Source organism: Triturus cristatus, chromosome 5_2 (assembly GCF_964204655.1).
Source record: "Triturus cristatus chromosome 5_2, aTriCri1.1, whole genome shotgun sequence".
Classification (NCBI taxonomy): domain Eukaryota; kingdom Metazoa; phylum Chordata; class Amphibia; order Caudata; family Salamandridae; genus Triturus; species Triturus cristatus.
The window spans coordinates 139,272,833-139,293,136 of NC_140588.1; the positions used below are offsets into that span (position 1 = coordinate 139,272,833).

The window sequence follows — 20,304 nt, forward strand, 5'->3', positions numbered from 1 at the left end:
TACGACCACATGAAAGAAGCCCTACTCACACGCTACGGACTATCAGCCGAGATGTACCGGCAGCGCTTCCGGGACTGCAAGAAGCTCCCCGGTACCACGTGGGTCGAATACGTGGACTTCTTCAGCCGAGCATTGGAAGGATGGATAAAAGGAAGCAAGGTCACCTCATACAATGAACTGTTCGACCTCATTGTCTGGGAGCACCTCGCCAACAACTGCTTTGTTGAACTAAGGCAACACCTCCTGGACAGTAAACTGACCGAGCCCCGGAAGCTCGCCGCCGAAGCAGACCGATGGGTCAACACCCGGGTCCCCCGGAACCCCGTGGGGGACTACCAACGGAGTACCACGGGACCTCCCCGCCAGCGAGGCGGAGGGGGGGGTCCCACCGCAGTCGAGAATTCCCGGCCGGGCCGCCCAGAAGCCCGCCCCGAGGCCAAGCCACCAACCACACGTCCCCGACCCTGGGCCGAAGGGGGACTCCTATCGCACGGCCTGGACCACGACCGACAGTGACCTGCTTCGGCTGCCAGCAGACCGGACACTATGCGAGCGACCCGGCCTGCCCCGTGAACCGACGGAACGGGACCGCTGGGCCCCCTCCCCGGCAAATAGCCGCCGCAGCCCTGGGGGAGGGAGAAGACGAGGAGGAAAACCACGACGGCGGGTCCCCCGAGTGGGAACCAGCTGCCATGTCGCTTGTATGCCTGGGCTCCCGAGAAATGGTGCCCCGAGCTGCCATCCCAAGCAACACGCAGAAGTACCAACAGTGGGTCACCATCAATGGACGACGGGCCGAGGCCCTCCGGGACACTGGGGCCAGTGTGACCGCTGTCCGCTGCCACCTGGTGACCCCCGAACAAATCCTGCCGCATGTCCTATGCCCTGTCCGGACCGCGGACAACACCGAGAGCATGTGCCGGATGGCCAGGATCCCCTTCGAGTGGGGAGGAGTGTCTGGCACCCTAAAAGTGACTGTCCGCGACGACGCCCCAGTGGACTGCATCCTGGGGAATGACCTAGAGAGCTCCCCCTGGGCCCAGGCGGAACGCCGAGAGCATCTGGGGATGCTAGGACTGCCCGAGTGGGCCTGCGCCACCACCCGGTCCATGACCGCCCAACCAGCCGCTGCCACGGGCCCCGACAAGCCGACGGGCCCCGAACTATCACCCTCCTCCGGCACGGAGGAACCTGACGAGGAGGCCGGGCCATCCGAACTTCCTACCGACGAGGCCGCCTCCCTCAGCGAGATCCCCGAGCTGGCCCAGTGGCGCCACGACGGGGGCCCCACCCGCGAACAACTCCAGCAAGAGCAGAAGGCCTGCCCGTCCCTCGAGGGGGCTCGACAGCAAGCGGCCGCCCAGGCTGCGGGGGACCCCACGGGAACCCACTGGGTCTATTGGGACAATGACTTATTGTATAGCGAGCAGAAAGTCGCCGAACTAGGGGCCGGCCGGGTGTTGGTGGTCCCCCTCCGATTTCGAGAGTACCTCCTGACCCTGCGGAACCAGACTCGGAAGTTCCGGGCCCTGGCAGAAGCCAACCTCAAAGCCAGCCAAGAAGACATGAAACGCTGGTATGACGAAAATGCCTCAACCTTCGAGTTCGAGCCGGGCCAGCAAGTCTGGGTCATGTCACCCGTGGACCCCTGCGCCCTGCAGGACAAGTGGACCGGGCCCTTCAAGGTAGTTGAGAGGAAGAGCCCCGTCACGTACCTAGTCAACATGGAGTCCCCGAGGAACCCCCTCCGGGTCCTGCACGCCAACCGGCTCAAGCCCCACTTTGCCCGAACTGAACTAAGCCTGCTGCTGGCTACCGACGATGGGGGCGAAAGTGACTCCGAGCCCCTACCAGACCTCCTGGGATCCTCGGGCCAAGACGGCTCCTTGGAGGGCGTTCGCCTCTCCGCCACCCTGACACCAGAACAGCGCCATGACTGCCAGAAGCTGCTGCAACCCTTCGCTGCCCTCTTCTCTCTTACGCCCGGGGTGACCCCCTGGAGCGTCCACGACGTGGATACTGGGGACAGCCCCCCTGTGCGACACCGCGCTTACAGAGTACCTGACCGAGTCCGAGCCTGCATACAGACCGAGGTCGCCAAGATGCTCGCCCTCGGAGTCATCGAGCCGTCCGACAGCCCGTGGGCCAGCCCGGTGGTCTTGGTGCCGAAGGCCGCCGCCCCCGGCACTGCCCCAGAACTCAGGTTTTGTGTCGACTACCGGGGCCTGAACGCAGTCACCAAGACCGATGCCCACCCCTTGCCACGAGCAGACGAGCTGATCGATCGCTTAGGGGCCGCCCGCTACCTAAGCACCTTTGATCTCACCGCTGGGTACTGGCAGATCAAGCTCACTCCCGGCGCCCAGGAACGATCCGCCTTTTCCACACCCGATGGGCACTACCACTTTCGGGTAATGCCCTTCGGTATGAAGAACGCCCCAGCGACTTTTCAGAGGCTAGTGAACAAGGTCCTGGCCGGACTAGAAGCCTTCAGTGCGGCCTACCTCGACGACATTGCCGTCTTCAGCGACCACTGGGCCGCGCACTTAGGACACCTCGTCCTGGCCGCTCTCCAAAGAGCCGGACTCACCGTTAAGGCCAGTAAATGCCAGATCGGTCAAGGATCTGTGACTTATCTGGGCCACCAGGTGGGGAGTGGCCAGGTGGCGCCCCTCCAGTTAAAGGTCGACGCCATCCAAGCATGGGAGCCCCCCCCAACCCAAACCGCTGTCCGGGCCTTCCTAGGCCTCACAGGCTACTACCGACGATTCATCAAGGATTATGGCAGCATTGTGGGCCCCCTTACGGAGCTCACTTCCAAGAAACAGCCCCAGGCAGTGCACTGGACGCCCCGCTGTCAGACCGCTTTTGAGGCCCTCAAGGCGGCCATGTGCGCTGCCCCTGTGCTACAGGCCCCTGACTACAGCAAGGAATTTGTAGTCCAGACCGATGCCTCGGAGTACGGGGTCGGAGCGGTCCTCTCCCAGCTGGACGCCAAGGGCCTCGACCGACCTGTGGCCTTTATCAGCCGCCGACTGCTGCCGCGAGAACATCATCGAGCGGGAGGCCTTCGCCGTGGTATGGGCTCTCAAGAAGCTCCGGCCCTACCTTTTCGGCACCCACTTCAGGGTCCAAACTGACCACCGGCCCTTGCGGTGGCTCATGCAAATGCGGGGCGAGAACCCCAAGTTGTTGCGATGGTCCATCTCGCTGCAAGGGATGGACTTCACTGTGGAACACCGGCCCGGCAACGACCACGCCAACGCTGACGGCCTGTCCAGATTCTTCCGCCTCGGCGAGGAGAACCCCCAAGGAGATGGGTGACTCTCCCTGCCTTCAGCTGGGGGGGACGCGTGTGGGAGCCGGCCTCGTGGCGTGGTCCTGTTCCCCCTCGCTAAGCCGCACGAGGTCCCATGCACCTCGGGGCTCCTCCATTTTGGATTATACGTCACTCCACGTGACCTCCTGCGTGACCCCGCTTCACCCGGCCTCTGTCCCAGCGAGGCCCGACATCAAGGCGCCAACCCCTGGCCCGGGGCATACCACGAGAACCCTTCCCACCCCGGCGGCGGGCAGTATCGATGGGACCCCCAACCGTCCTTCCACACCTAGGTGCGATCGCCCCACAGCTCTCTGGGGCCCGGCGCCTCTCCTGCTGGGTGTCTGGCCGCTCCCTACCCGGCCTCTCCGCCCCCTCCGGGCACCAGGGTCCGGACATCAAAGGGCTCCAGTCCTATATCTGGGGCGACCCGACAACAGGACAACAGTTGTATCCTGGAGTCAAGAGCCCTGCTGATCGGATCGCGGCTGACCCCCCGGAAGAAGACTCATCCTGAACCCACACTCTGAGCCCTGCTGACGACGTCGCGGCTCCACCGTGCTAAAGACCTACACGAACCTTTGGGGCCCTGCTGACGCTGTCGCGGCCCGACCTTGTTGAACCTTACCATCAGAGCCCAGCTGACCTCGTCGCGGCTCGACCGAAGCGGACCTACCACCGGAGCCCTGCTGACTGTGTCGCGGCTCGACCGAAGCGGAACTACCACCCGAGCCCTGCAGACGCCGTCGCGGCTCCCCACGTCCGAGCCGCTCTGAGACCAGCACTCAAGGTCTGGCGCAGAGCCCTTCCGTACCTGGTTGGTACTAAGACTGTCCCGCTACCCTATCCCTCTGAAAGACATTGAGACTCTTACAGGATCCCTCGATCCCACTGTAAATATTGAACGTACTACTGCTGATAAAGAACCGAGTCAAGCAACTGATATTGAGTCCTGTGTGGTGGTATTACTGGGCCTAGTACGATCATAGGAGAAAGACCTCCCCGAGGGGGCTTCTCAGCAGCGCTCGGCTATAACTTTGCGGTAGGAAGGTGCCCCGGAGTAGTCTCATCGACTCCCCGGTGGTCCTCCCTCCAACACTACCAGTAGCATACAGGACAGATTCTACCAAAGAAGGTAAACTGATCAATAATATCTCGGGTGTGAGGTGTTATCACATCTGAGTGAGGTTTGCTACTGTCAGAAGGAGGTATCTAAATATGCTTGGGCCGCATTCTAGTTTTCAATGGGACTAGAATTGGCTCATTTAAGGGACCAGTGTAGGTGGAAAGCTTAGCAAGCAAAACCTGTGGAGGGCTGTGAGCTCTCACAAGACAAGGTACCAGTTGGCACAGGGTGGGTAGCGCAACTCTGTGAGCAGTAAGGTGAAGAGAAAAGAAAGAAAATTAAAGAAGAGCTGTATAATACCACCGATCGAGGTTGGAGCCTGTGATTTTCTGCCTTCTCCAGGAGTAGGATGTAAACCTGCCATTGTGGTACTGGTACTTGTGACCGAGTGCATATAACAGAAAGATTGTGTTAGAGGAGTGTGGGTGGAAATGCAAAAGAACAGTGTGCAGTTGTGTAAAGATGGTATTTCCTTGCACATTATTACAGCAGTATTAGTAGGATCTGGATACCGCTATGTTATGGTAGGAGCAAATTATGTTTGAGGCTTGACCTTGAATATCCTAAGTCTTGAAGATCCTGGGCCAGATGTAGGACCATGTAATTTTGCGACTCACAAAATTACATGTACAACAGTGTCAGAGACACTGTTAGCTATTCCCAATGGGGTCGCAAATTGCATGCCTCATCAATATTCATGAGGCACTCGCAATTTGCGACCCCATTGAGAATGCATTAAAAAAAAAAAAAGAACGGAAAATTAGCAATTTGCAATGGGTTTGCAAATTGCAAATTGCGAGTGCCTCATGAATATTGATGAGTCCTGCAATTTGCGACCCCATTGGGAATAGCTTGCCCTCCCAGGTATGGTGGCCTGCTGGGCTCAGCAGACCTCCATGTCTGGCCCGTTTTCCTTAAAGGTAAACGGGAAGCATCAAAAAAAAATAATGAAACTTTTTGGTTTCATTTTTTAACTGCAGGTAGTGGTCACTGGGACCACTGCCTGCCACTAAAACATATTTTCCCCTGCATTTGCAGAGGGGAAAGAGTCCCCGTTGGGGACCCCTTCCCATTTGCGAATGCATTACCACCCTCTTGAAGAGGGCAGTAAATTGCGAGTGTTTTGCGACCTAAATTGCGACTCACTAAATAGGGTTTGTTCATGGCCCTGTAGGTTTTTACATGCGCAAACGGGTCCCAAACCCATTTGCGCATGCAAAAATGTGTCGTACATCTGGCACCCTATGAAGCAAACAAAGGTGCTGGGTGGTTTCGATAGGTTGAGAATGCTTAATCCGATGTTGCAGGACACATTTGGTAGCTAGGCAGCATGCAGAATTTGTCTAGAGTTCAGAAGCTGAGACACACACATCTTTCAACAGCAACATAATCACTTAACCTTAACTCACAGCATTACCATGTTTCCCAAGCATAATTGTTACATAAGATCACCACTTACCCCCATTATTATTCATTCCTATGTTTAAGAGTGACTAAAGCATTCAATATAAAGGTGTTAGTTTGGTGGCTTTCGAAAGGTCCGGTTTGGCTGTGTTTAAGAATAGATGATGCTAACTGATAGATGCATAGTTTATAATTAAAGATTATACAAGCCAAGTAATACAGTTTGCAGTTAACTATTAATAAAGGCAGGTTGTGAAATGCAATGAAGTGTAGCGCTTATCCACTGATGACCAGATCATATATTGAACATAATGCCAAATATGACATTGAAGATATATTTGGTGGTGAACCGTTTTCGTGAATAAAGGGACTAGTAATGAAGCCACAATGAATTTGTTTGGAATATTAAAAATATAAAAAACATTTTTACAACTATATTTTATATTTTGGTGGTGTAGAGGAAATATAGTTTACAGCTTCAGTTTGTGAGAAATTCCTTTAATACAGCATATCAATGGACAGAATATAACAAGACGGGTTACAATTCACACAAATTACAAGTGGACTACAAATATATCAAATGCATTTAGAGTAGTGAATAGGTACAGTGCTTTCAAACATTTTCTAGAGAAGATTCACAGTGAGAGCTAGGTTAACAAATGCCTGATTTATTTAACAACGGGCCTCTGTCATAGCAGCTCATAATATTCTCACAAGTTCAAAAGGAACCCACATTTTTTCAAATCTAGTCGTTTTTCACACACTTTAGCACATCATTTTTTCATGCCATGTATGAATCTTAATTTAGATCACCATATTGGTATTGATATGCAAGTCTGTAATTTCCACATGTGAACACTTGAGTCTTACTAGTAACATATAGGTCAATAGCTTACCTGTCAAAGTAGATAGCGTATATATAGTCAGTTTTCTCATGTCACCAATCAGTAGCATGAGCAGGTCTTTAATTCAATATCTGTTGTATCTTTAATATGAGTGAAAAAAACCTTTTCTTGAGAAAGTTTTGACATCTCTGCAACACAACCACACGTGTGTCATCGTAGCTCATTCACTGCATCCCCTCGAGCACTCCCCGGAAGCCCCAAACATTGCCATCAAACGCACAAGAGTCCGGTACCGTCTCACAAGAATCTTATGTTGTGAGCATATTAATGAGGCATCCGCTCTTGACCAAACATTTAACCAAGACTTGTCAGATATTTTCAACCCTAACTCAGTTTCCCAATGGGGCCATACAGGTGGGCATGGGGGCCTTGTGTACATTTCCTATGAATATCCGCAAATTAGAAATTTGCCCCACCCCCCTGGTACAGTGCTCTTTCATAAAGTTTTCACTGGCGGTGGCAGATAGGTCCTGAAGTTCACCCACCTTCCCTTCTCTCGGTCTAGACTAGAGTCTAGAGACATTTAGATCAAAGGGTGGAGTCTCAGAACCTGGGCTAATACATGCGTGGACTGAAAACTACCTTTTTCATGGAAAAGAGTCAAATGTTGTAAATGCACACAGTCAGGCAAAACCACTCTATCCTCTATTGCACAAGGAAGGGACTTTACAGGGACACCAGTTTGCATGCATGGGGGGGTGTGCTGTACATTACATTCATGTAAATAAACAATCTGAGCAAGTTGCAGGAAGTTGTGGGACTCAACCTATGCAAATACTGTGTTGTTTTGGTTCCCTCATGAAAATGCTTATAACATAAAAACACGAAAACAAATGAGAACTTGGCTGTGCTAGCATCTGAATAAAGAACATTTCTTAAGGATATTGAAAATATTTAACAAGGTTACATCTGATTCTGGATTTAAAAGAAAATTAAAATCACCACCCAGAATCAGTTTCTCCAGAATAGTTAACAATGACTGGCAAAGCTCTACCAATGGGGCTGGTTCATCTAAAAGTGGACCATAAATTGTGGCTACCGTTATTCTAACACTGTTAATGAAGCCACTAACCCAAGCCCACCTCCCTGCATTTTCTGTTTGGAAGGTTCTTATGTGAAATGAGAGATGGCTCTTTATGCGTATCGCGACTCCCCTGTGAGCTGCCTTAGCATTTGAAACACATTCATACCCCCGTTTCCTGAAGGAGTATGATATCTGGGAAATGTCCTTTCAGCCAATGTTCAATTGCTTGTATTCAGGCCAATGGCAGTAACCGAAATCAAGTGATCATAGTATGTTCTCGTCCCTTCAAAAATCAAAGCTACACCAGTGAGAGCTCATGAGCTGTAACAGAGTGTGATCCTGAATAACTGGTTGAATCTCTGGGGCAAACCTGAGCCTGATAATCTGGAGTTGCTGCATCTATCTCTAGGCAGACGGGTATTTACAATTTGTTCCCATTTGCCTCTTTGACAGATTTGAAACTCATAGCCCCACTTGCCCCTCTCCTGGACTCTAAATACCTCCCCTATAGCATATAATTCCATAAAGTGCACAGTGCCCCTTAAAAACATCCCTGAGACGGATACACTAGATGCGGCAGCAGGTCTTAAGCGACTCCAGTTTCCCTTCCTTGGCTTATGTTGTCCTCATTTTGTTGTACCCTATGTCCCCAGTTGAGTTCGAACTGCACTATATTTGGTCCGTTTGCATGCCACCCGCTGGTGAGACTCGTCAGCACTGATCTGCCCTGTCTAGGGTTATTGACCCATGACTTTATGTGATTGCCGTGAACTACTCGCCTGTTTCTCCTTTTGCTATTAAGTACTGCACATTATGCTGTTGACAATCACTTTTCTTTTTCTTTCTTTTTGCTGCATGAGCACTGCTCTGATCATATGTTTTAAAAATGTGCAAAAATGTAAATAAAAAAGATTTAAACAAATAAAAACATCCCTGAGACATGCTCTCAAATTAAACTTTAACAGAGGGGGTATCACCAATCCTATAAATATAAAGTGCCATGTCATAAAGTGCCATACAAAGAAACACGCATACTTGTAAAAAATAACCAATAAAAGTCCCCCGCCTATTCACCCACTTATACATACTGTATCCTTAAAGGTATTCAATGCATATACCTCTTTCAGACTTACAATTCTGAAAAGTGCACTGTGCTTCCTAAAATGAGACTGGTAAGACTCCATCGAGATCACCTGGAAGGAATACCCCCTCTCCTAAAAGGATAAAGTGTCTTGTCATAGTGCAAAGCAAAATGAAAAAAACAAACATTTCTATTAATAAATAGTCTTTTCCATTTGTCAAAGTAAGAATTCGTCCTTTTCCTAACTACAGTGAGCTAACCATCCCAGCTCTGTGAAACTCCACCTGCCCTTCGGAAGCCCTTCTCAAAATTGCCCTCACTCCTAAGGGAAGAGCAGGCCACTGGGCTCCCGTAAGTCCCAGGGCTGTGGAATTTAATAAAATATCTTCTTGTCCAAAAGACAAGATGTTTAAGAAATCTACTTGTCCTGTAAAAAAAATCTGCTACATCCTTACAGTAAAGTCTACTTGTCCGATTTGGTACCAAACAATGAGGTTTCAATTTATGACAGCATTCTCATATGAGACCTCGGATAGCAGCCTCTCTGATTATGCCAGGGCTAATTTTACAGCAGTATTTGTATTCTTACATTGCTCTGTTCATGCCTCCTTTCTGATTGTACAGGACTCTTAACACACTAGGTTTTTATGTCAAATATTTGAATATTCACAGACTCTGCAAATCTCAGTTTGACTGGGCTCTGCTCAAGGTCATGGTAAGACTGAATATGTCAGCACTCTAATTATATTGACGTTCACTGCTCTAATTGTTTCGATGATCTCTTTCTAGTTTGAGGAAGAGATTTGTAGACTACCCTGACAATTATATATGTAAACATTCACTCATTTTCACAAAATGTTACTGTGAATAAACTTAAATTCTACATGCAGTCCAGTGCCTTGGTTACCAACTGAGGATAAAGGAGTCTGCCCCGGTTTGACACAGTCCACACTGTAATTTTGGACAGTTCCCTTCATCTCACTCTACCTTGGTTCCCTGGTTTGCTAGAATTGTGATCATATACCAAGCACTACATCCAATACATAGACCTTCATAGTTTGGCAATAATTTGTAGGCGATCTAGTTAAAGAGTCAAAATGTAAGGTATCAATACATGCAAGTTTGGCTTAGACACACAAAGATTGGATTAGCACCTATAAAAGTATTCTCTAGCAAAAAGAGTTGTTTTTTCCAGACCTGGATTGCAGTGCAAATGTGTGCGTGCGTGCAATGTACATGTTTAACGGCACCACAAACTCCTCTATAACTCCCTCTGCACCGTCAAAAAGGTAATACATTCTATGTTTGTAAAGAGTGTGCTTAGGAACATGGAACAGTTGTAGGTTTCCAGGCCAACTTATGTAAACTCTTATGAATTTCTGAAAGTCGTAATTCTGCATCCATGTAATTTCATAGATCTATGGATGCACATTCGGTTAGAAGTGGGGGCCCTAATTTTTTTTACGTTGACTTGCCTTTATTTTGTTTTTAAAATATTGACATGCACCAAAGCTGATGTATTAAATGATTCCTTAGTGCAATGGTAGATAATGTTTTCAAACTCTGCATTGTAGCTTTCTGCACACCGCAACCATTTTTAAGTTGAAAAGATTTTGCTCTCTTCATCCCTTTTTCCAGGGAGCACGTTGTTTGAGGTACATTTTCTGTTTTCAAAATAAAATCACCAATCTTGCTTCCACTCCTTTGTAATCTTGCATATTATGAAGGAGCCGTCTGGAAGCCAATCACATAGCCACAACTTGTTAAATGTTGCAGACAATTGTACACCTGCTTTTAATGGAATCCTTGTCAGTAATTCAAGCTGAGATTCCTGCTCACTGTTTTTGAATGTATCTGACTTGAATTCTCTACTCGACCTAACTTTAATACACATGACCCGTGAACATGTTACACAATTTTGTTTTAAACATTAGCACCCCAACAAGCCCAATAAATTGTGGCCAACTATACCTCTAGCAAACAAAGGCAAATTTCTCACTATAGTATTTCCCTGAGAAACTACCAATTTGTTTCACAGGGGATTTGAGGAAGCCAGCAAGAAAAAATGCATCCGTTAGAAAACCTCAAAGACGGGCCATTGAAAAAATATTAATGAACTATGGTTCCAGCAGGTACTGACTTGTCATTGAAGATGTTCAGAAGAAAGGTCATGCCTTTCACAGCACATGCAATTTACTTAGTTGCCTCTTCCAAGTCATACCATGCGGGCTTCACGCGAAGTAAAGCTCAAACTCAACAAACCTAGTGTTCTGCATAGCTCCTGCACGACCCATGGGCATGACTAATCTCATCTCTAGAAAAACGTATATCCTCTGTAGTGCAGCTCATACACTTTACACCTCCTATGTAACAATTCCCTCATGCACAATCCCTTACCCGAATGATGCACAGCACCGTTCATACTTATATAGCTTATGTCCTGCACAGGTCACGGTTTAAGATCATATGCAGTGTAGCTTGGGTACCGTGTGGATCTCATGTAAGACATAGTTGATACCTTGCATTACTATTGTTCCTAGCATCTTCAGTATACTGCACAAAACAAGCTCTGCACAGCCCACGCTTGCAAGGCTTATTCCATTAGCACAGGTAGTATCCTCTTTCTGCTGAGTGATGCGAAGGTGGGGTTGTTATAAATAAGAGGAGATCATTATGGTGTGTTATGTACAGTGGTACTATGTTGCTAAGTAAAGGGAAAATACCTTTGATGGTTTTATTCAAGGGAGTAGCCAGAAAATTAAAATACCCCCCACATTAACAAATGCTCTGACAGCATCAAGCAAGTGATGTAAGTGAGCTCGAACCTCCCTAAAACTCCTTTGTCACTTCCATCCAAGCATCTATCCATTAGTCTTTAATGCTACATCTATCTGCTCATGTCCAGCATTTCCCCTTTACATTCTGTCATCTATTTTTTTTTTTTTAATGTATTCATTCTTTCCCATTCCATCCATCCATTGGCCATTCCATACATCTATCCATCTGTTCACCCATCCACTATTTATGCACGCATCCATCCACCAATGTATCCATCATTTGACTTACCCTTCAATCAATAAAGCCTTTCAAGCATCAATTGTTCCTTTTGCCATTCCTTTACTCATCCATCCATCCTCTCAGATTTTCATTTACTTTGCCATCTATCCATCCTCTCAGATTTTAAATTACTATGACATCCTTCTATCCACTCAGACTTTTATTTACTCGGCCATCATTTTAGCCACCGATGCATCCATCCATCTCAGATTTCCATTTACTTTGTCAACCTTTCATCCACCCATCTACACATTCTTTCACTCCCATCCACAGAGCCACCCATCCTTTCACCCACCCATCTTTCCACCCACTCATCTACCCATCCCGTCACCCATTTATCCATCCATCCTTTCACCCAACCATCCATACATCCTTTTACCCACCCATCCATCCATCCTTTTATCCACCCATACATTCACCCACTCATCTATCCTTTGCTCATCTTCCATCCTTCTCTCCCTTTTTAACACCCCATCTTCTTTTTTCCTTTTAGTTAATCATGATCTTTTATCTGTCAAGTTGCAGATGAGGCCCATAAAAAATCCACCTCTGCTGTAGCTGCTATAGGGAGGGGTTCACTACGCCCCTGGTTTTATTGGTGGGGCTCCCTGAATCAGTAGATTTAGCTTTAGAACCTCACAAGCTTTCAATTCACTAAAATATTAAAAAGTGTTGTCAAAATCCTATTCAGTAATGCGGCCATACTCACAAACACATGCACAAATAAATAGGCTTAAAGTGTTTTCTTTTACCCGATCTCAGTCCACTAGGCAAGAGAGGCAGCAACAGCGTGGTAAAAAATATATAATTTTAAATGCTTAAGTTGCATTTGTAAAGATGGATTTTCCATAAACTTCATGATATAATATTACGCCTGGCACCACATCAAAAAAGTGGATTTTGACAACACTTTTTTGACGTGGGGTAGGGCACAATATTTTGTCGAACGTCATAAAGTTAAGGAAAATTAATCTTTACAAATGCATTTTAAGAATTTATATTTCTTTACACTTTTGCTGCCTCTCTTACCTAGTGGGTTGTGATCTGCTAATAGCTCCAGTGATCAAAGTAATCGCCACAGTGTGGGTGAGAGCAGCCACAATTTCGACCGCATGCTTTACACCAAAGGCACAAGGGCATTGACCTCTGAAGGAAGGGGCCACCGTGGTCGATTTTGGGGAGTGCAGAGACTCGGAGACACAGGATTATTGTGGAAGGTAGTACTTGCGCATTATGCTTACAAGCAACGGTGACGGGCCTACATGCCTTCAGAGTGCAGTTGTGAGTTGGAGCCTGCACTCTGAATGAAACCGTGTAAGTAGAGTTTTTTTTTCCCTAAAGCGTAAGCAAGGCCAGCACTGCAACCTTCAAAGAGATGTCAGTGCTTCGCGCTCTGGTTAGAAGGGAGGGTAGCACTTCTGTGCATTATTGTCAGTGAATCAAAAGACTATTAAATCCGAGAAAGTTATGCCAATAAAATCGGAACGCCTTTGTAGGCAGGTTAGAAGAATTCTGGAGTTCTGTGCAGGGAAAGGTTTCCGCTGCAGGAAGTTGAGCCTACTTGTCGGAGGGACAATAAAAACATAAAAACTTGTTGTCCCTGTCAGCAAACAATATGTCCTGGGCATCGGGCGATAGGAATTACCCAACCCTGAAGTCCCTCTTCACTTTCTGGTACCCTGTGCATTGCGCCAAGGTAGAACCCACCCAACTCTGCATGTAACAACATCATGTTCTAGTGTGCAGTTTATATTTTTGGCCTTAAGCTTTGTTTCCTTCATAAGAGGCCCCCGTCGGGGTAAGAACAGTACTTAGCATTTTGCGTGGTTCGTCAACGTTGGTAAATATGTGAAATTGCTCTTTATAGAGAATTCTCAATTTTGATTGCTGAAATAGCAAAGTCTGAGCACCCCCAATCAGAGCTGGCTCGCGAGCCCCACATACTTTTCTGAGTCGGGCTGCTGTTATTGACATGTACGCAGATTTAAATCTTCTTTGTGATGGTAAATTCTTTATGTTTAATAGCTGCAGTTAAGATCTGCTCCTTTATCCTATAGTCATTGAAATTCAATAATATGGTGCGCTAGTATTTCATAATGGGGGTACTTTGTGATGGAACTCTATGCACTCTCATAATTGTCAGATCCTTATCGAAGCCGGGTAAAATGTTCGTTCTTATAAATTTTTCCACCAGATGTACTGGATCAGAGTGCCCACCAGTTGTTTCCTCCCCCTCTAGGAATCCCAGGAATCGTAGATTAGAGCACCTGCTATGATTTTCGAGCTCCTCTAGTTTGGTTTACAGCCCACCGGATTTCTTTCTGGGCTGTTGTTAAATGAGCTTCCCACACTCGTGTCTCATCCTCTAGTGCAGAGATTCTCTGCTCTGCCTCCTGGAATATACCAGGAATCGTGTCAGGGCCGCTTTCATTTTTGTTAATCAGAGACCTAATGTAGAGATTTCTTCCCACTGAACCTGCTTTAGTGCGCTTATCTGATTGAGAATGCTCTCTAGCAGATCTGTCATAGATTTGGATTTACCTGATTTGCCAAGACTGCCAATCTCTGCCTGAGTCATCGCCAGATCTGATAAATATACTTGATTCGCTCCCCCTTTAAATCTGTTGACGCTTGGTGTGCACTTACATCCTTCAAATTGGAACTCAGGCACATTGAAACCATGTAAGAGTCTTGATCCCCGTTTTCTTCCTGGTGAGGTTGGTCACTTTCTTGCATGGAGTCAACTATTCCCCTCCAACTGACTGCAGCCATATGTACATCAATTTCTCTCTGAGCGTCCTGGCTTATATCATCCTGCTTCTTGACCTCCTTGGACAAAATATCTGGCGTCGGAGCACTTTTGGGGAGTCCATCTGAATCCATATTCTGCCCGCCTCCTTCTCCTGCCGAGCCTCCCATAGGTGAAGCCACTAATTTATCAGCTCTTGACCTCCCTGTTGCCTCTTTTATGGGGGAAGGGTATGGACTTATTAAATTGGAGCTGCTTTCCATGCTTTCATTGTCCCTGGAAATATTGGCTCCAACTAAAGCGTATTTCGCAACACCAGGCTTGAATGGGGAAGGTTTTGTGTTTTTGCAGCCATCTTTCCTTGAATTCCTCGCCTTTTCCCATTCTGCAAAACTATAGCCATGTTCTTCCTGTTGCACAGCCATCAGGCAGCTGCGGCTTCTCCATTTAGCCCCCCAGCCTCTGCTTTAATTAGTGCTTCTCATGCAAGGTAATCCAAATGCCCCCTCTCAAATTACACTTGTATAACTCTGCCAGTTCTCATCTAGCACTCACAAAGCAGAAGAGAGCTACTGCCCTTTGTGTTGTGAAATCTGTGTCACGCTTGTGGACAGAGGCTAAAAGCGGAGGCTGAGAGCAGGAAGAGGGGAGGCATATAAGCAGGAGAGCAGAGGAACAAGCATTTGCTACTCACGCTTCCCATCCAGGTGTATCTTGACCCACTGATGCCTCTCAGTGAGTAGCGGTTGTAAAGTGGTCTCCGTCCACTCCTCAGAGGAATTTTAAGGTCTCTTCAAGCTGTTCATGTATTTCCATTATGCAGCTCTACTATAAGCGGACAAACAAGCAATCCCATGAGGTAGGGAGGAGACTAGAAGTTATCAGCTTGAACTGTTTTTTTTCTTCCAGAAGACAGGCATTACTGGCTGTACATCTCCTCCACAGTTAACTTCTGTACTGTGAATTATGCATCACACTGTTGGGGTTGGAAGAATTTGGAGCCTTATATTTGCTCCAAAAGTCAAAGCTCAGTCAGAGCCATCCGACCTCAGCTGCAAACGAACTCCGAACCAATTGCAGAGTGAGATGTTAGGAAGGGGTTACCTAGCGGCCAGGCGTATGGGCTACCTGCCACTGTCTCCATAATTAGACTCTACATCAGATACTCGTAAACAGAACAAGCCCTGAATGGCCACAGACATGTTAGAATATATGAAGACACTTCATTTAATGGATCTATGGCGGGGAAGAATATCACCGTTAGGCACAAATACTCCTGTATGTAGGACAGGTATAAATCGGCAGCACGGCTAGATTACTTTCTCTCATCTGATTTGAGGTTATGCAGCTACAGACAGAATCAACCGGGATAAAAGGTAGAAGTGGGAGGATGCAGTCTGATGTAGTGAGATAGAGAGTGAGATTGAAAATTACTTTAAATTAAATACAAACACTTCCGGTGTGGTAAAAGTGTGGGAAGCATTTTAAGCGCTCCCCCACACATCTCCCAAAAAGGTTAGATACAAGATCTTGCAATCGTTCCTAAAATGAAAGGAACAACTGTTTAAACACTGACATACCCGCCATTAACGGGGTAACCTGCTTAATGGATATTTATATCGGCCATCTTCCCTTAATAGATTACGAAACTGCTTCCAGATGGGAAAGTAATGGCTATGCAAGCTCTGTGTATTTTTTAAATCTGAACTCCTAAAAGGATTGAACTGAAGTTGAACCCACCATTAAGCACTCTAAAATGATGATGCAATGGTCATTTATCAGTTTAAGGAACTTTTTGAAGGAATTAGATCCCAGACGAATCATGGCAAGTTTGGAATTAGTTAAAGACCTGATAGAGACTAGAACTCGTAGGTCTCTAGTAGTTATTGGGTAACTATCCTTAGAACAGGAGCACTGAAAGAAAAGTTCAGGAGAAGTGGCAGTCCAAGGAGGTTCTTCTGATCTCGGTGGAGACTTGGAATAAGATTAATTTGTTTAACTTTTCTTTACTAGAGAGAGGGAATTTTCACCGTATGTAATAGTATACGAAGTGGCTGCTGAACAGAACACCCGCTCTCTTGAATAAAATCAATCCCCGGATTTTGGATAGCTGTTTTAGGTGCTCAATGGAGAGCGGAGGTAATTAGACACATCATCTGGAGTTGTCCTAAAATAAAACAGTATTGAGTCGAGATACAGGAATACTGTCTACATACATTGGAGATAGATTTTGTACTATATGTACAGACAGCAGTTTTGGGTTATCCACCTGAAGCTAATATAAAATCATTACAAAAGAAACAATTATTTTCAATCAATCTGTTAGCAAGTTCGATAATTTTCCAAAACTGGCCGTCGAAGTGACACCTACCTTTCAACAATGGCGGGTTGTTAAAAATGAAGGGACTAAAATGTAGGTATGCACTAAAGTCTGGTACACATAACACATTCCAGAGATTGTGGGGGGAACTGAAATAGACTTGGTAAAGGAGGAGTTTTATTTGTTTATTTTAAGGGCAAAAGTGCAATATATGAATACGCTGCTGTGAATGCTGGGGCAAAGTGCAATATTAGTTTTCCATTATTTTATCTGTTTTCATTAATCATACTTTTGCTGAAAGTGTAATATTTATAGTGCACATCCAATTACGTATTTTTCGGTTGTATGCTGAATCGAAGATCTGTGTGAACTCTTCCAATAAATACAAATTTAAAAAGGTACATCTATGGAACAAAAACTAAAGTATTCCTCTCTGTGTGCACTCAAACAAGGAAGTGAAGGCATTTTTAGTTCAAGTTAAACTAAATAGTTAAAGACGGAATAACAGAACATATGGTGCCTTGTATCACAAATGCAAATTGAATAATTCATGATATATTTGTGTTTAGTCCAGCTGAAAACATTTTTCGTCTTTTTAAATTATATTCCACTTAACTCCATACTTACAGATGCTAGCTTTTTGAACAGGAACCGGAACTGGTCTGCTTCTTTGATCATCCTTTCCGCACCCTCTTTTCTTTCCTCGCCGCTCCTAAAAGAGATCCGCTTCTGCATGATGGCCCTGATGTATTCCACTACCACCCTCCGATGGGCCTCAATGGTTACATTCTGTGCAGAGAAGGAAAAATATTTGATATCTTTATTTCCTCAATTCAGTGACACACCTAATGTCAGGACATGGTATTAAAAAGCAGAAGCCACAATGCATTACAAGTTTAGGACTAGAGCTCTGCAACTGTGCAACTACACAAGGAAAACCTAGTAAGAAAACTGAACAGGGAAAACACAAGGTTGTTCGAGAAAGGATGTGACTTACCAGTTTAAGAAATGTCTCCTTGAACAAGTAGCATATACCAATTTTGGATTACTTTAAACAAATGTGTAAACTGGCCACCTGACAATACGTGGCATACAAGAAGTAGATTAACAAGAAAGTAGGGCATGCACCTAGTTGCGGCTGATATATCATGAAGTAGCTGGGGTGGGGTGGAGGCAAAAAGTAATCTGCTCTAAGGCAGGAGAAGTGAAGTTGGGCAGACAGCTAGATGTGTGGTGACACGATATAGAGAAAGCACAGAATACTGAACTGTAGATAAGTGAGATCAGTTTAGTAAACATTAGGCTATCCTGAAACACGTTTGCAGATGGTTACTTCCCGCTTTTCTAAACACAGAGAAAACATTGAGCTTCATTATGCGATTAGAGCGTGAAGGGATGTTGGTGTCTGGCTCGATGTAGCAGGTCCTTAAAGAGATCAGGCTCAGACACATTGTGAACAATTATGGTTTGGTCACATTCACCCATGATTTGTTGATTTTTTTAAATCCAACTTGCCCATAATTTAGTGACTGGTGAGAATGTTTTAAATGGGTTTTGTATTGTGCAAGCACCTTGTTGATTAGACAAGCACTGTTCAATGATGGTTTGGTCCTGTCTTAACCATGAGGAGTCAGCCCGACAGGGATGAACTTAGGGAATACATATGATATGAGTCACCTTGACTGGGATATAATCTATATAGTTGGGGCAGTAGTTTTTCCGATAATATGCTTCATAGCGAGTCGAGTAGGGGATGAGATACCAGTGTTACATAGCACATTGGTTACCTTACGAAGCATAGTGACGGTGTATAGCTAGAATTGTCTGGTCTACTAAGCAGCTTTTTATGATGGTATTTTGCAATATTTCATTTAATGATAGTAAATAGTTTAGACACACGGTTGGATACAGTAGAAAGATTTCGACTGCCACTAAGTTCATATACTCTTTCAGTTTCTCAGTACAGTAGTACGGAATGAACTAACCTATGATTGAAACAACAGCCGGTGTGGGAAGCAAATTAAATATCCAATGGATAGGTATGATGTGATGCAGTTCGATTACAATCTCCTTAAGTTAATGTTAGCATACATATTCCTAAAGCCATCTTCTGTTTTGGATATAGGCTATATATGTATATACATCACACATTTGCCACCCTTTTGCGCTGTGCTCTCTGCACTAATGTCTAATAACTACTTGCAATATGATGACGGTAAATATATAATATCAAGTAATTTATACAGAGTGGCCCTTGGATGCATTTGTTGCATTTTGCTGAATCAGTAAATGTATCATGTATCATGACAGGTGTGAGAAAGTGCCATCTTTCTTGCATGGTATGCCCCCACCTTTTGCTGACTTGCTGAATGTACTTTGAGTGTGCCCTGGACTCCTGACAATCAGGTGCCCAGGGCATATGTTCCTTCCCTAAAAAACCTCAAACCCAAATGGCAAACTCTGGCCACATGTCAGCCCCTGGTAAATGGTACCCTAGGTACCCAGAGCCTTGTGACCAGGGAAGGCCTCTAAGGGCTGCAGCACTCATTGTGCCTCCCTTAGAGGCGCTATACCCTAACACACACACACTGCCCTGGCAGGCTGAGCGTCTGGGTACAAGACAAAACAAAGAGTCGACATGACACACATCCCTGTGTGCCATGCCCACCACCTACACTGCCCTGGCATACATCAGCCACCCCTCTAGCTGGGTGCCCTATGCCAGTGGTGTGGGCACAGGAGCATTAGCCCTGTGCCCCTACAGTACCCAGGTCCATTCCTGGGCACTGCAAGTGCAGTGCTGCCATTTAAGAGTACATGGTGCTGAGAGCTCGTCAAACACGAACTCCACAGCATCATAATGGCGACACTGAAGACTGAGAAGTTTGGTATCAAACTTCTCAGCACATTAAGCACGCACTGATGCCAGTGTGGGGTTTAATGTACCAAGCACCGCAGAGGGCATCTTAGAGATGCCCCCTGAAACCTAACCTACAATCCACGTCTGGTCTGGGAGGCTGCCTAGGCTGCCACACAGCAGAAATGTTGCTGGACCCCTGGGTAGGAGAGCCCCCGCTCTCCTGGGCCTGCAACAATGCACATCCTGGGCGAGGTGCTAGGTCTCCTCCCCCAGGATGAACAGGGGGAAGCTTCAAAGGCATGCCGCCTCTGTGAGCTTCCCCAGGCCACTTGCTGCCCCCACTCTGGCGGGAAGCCTGGCCGGAAACCCCAAATAAGGACAGGGGATGTGCCAGCCTGCCAACCCCACCCCTTAGGTGGGGGAGGCGAGGTGAAGCACATCTCCGGGCGCTCGCTATCT

General features: G+C 46.4%; 1 protein-coding gene across 1 annotated transcript in view; it reads right to left on the minus strand.

The window, feature by feature from the left end:
* EXOC3 (exocyst complex component 3) overlaps positions 1-20,304 on the minus strand; it is a 239,946-nt gene that overhangs the window by 11,636 nt on the left and 208,006 nt on the right. Inside the window, exon 11 of the mRNA XM_085606914.1 lies at positions 17,613-17,774. Coding sequence (XP_085463040.1) covers positions 17,613-17,774 — 162 coding nt within the window. The remainder of the gene's footprint in view (positions 1-17,612; positions 17,775-20,304) is intronic.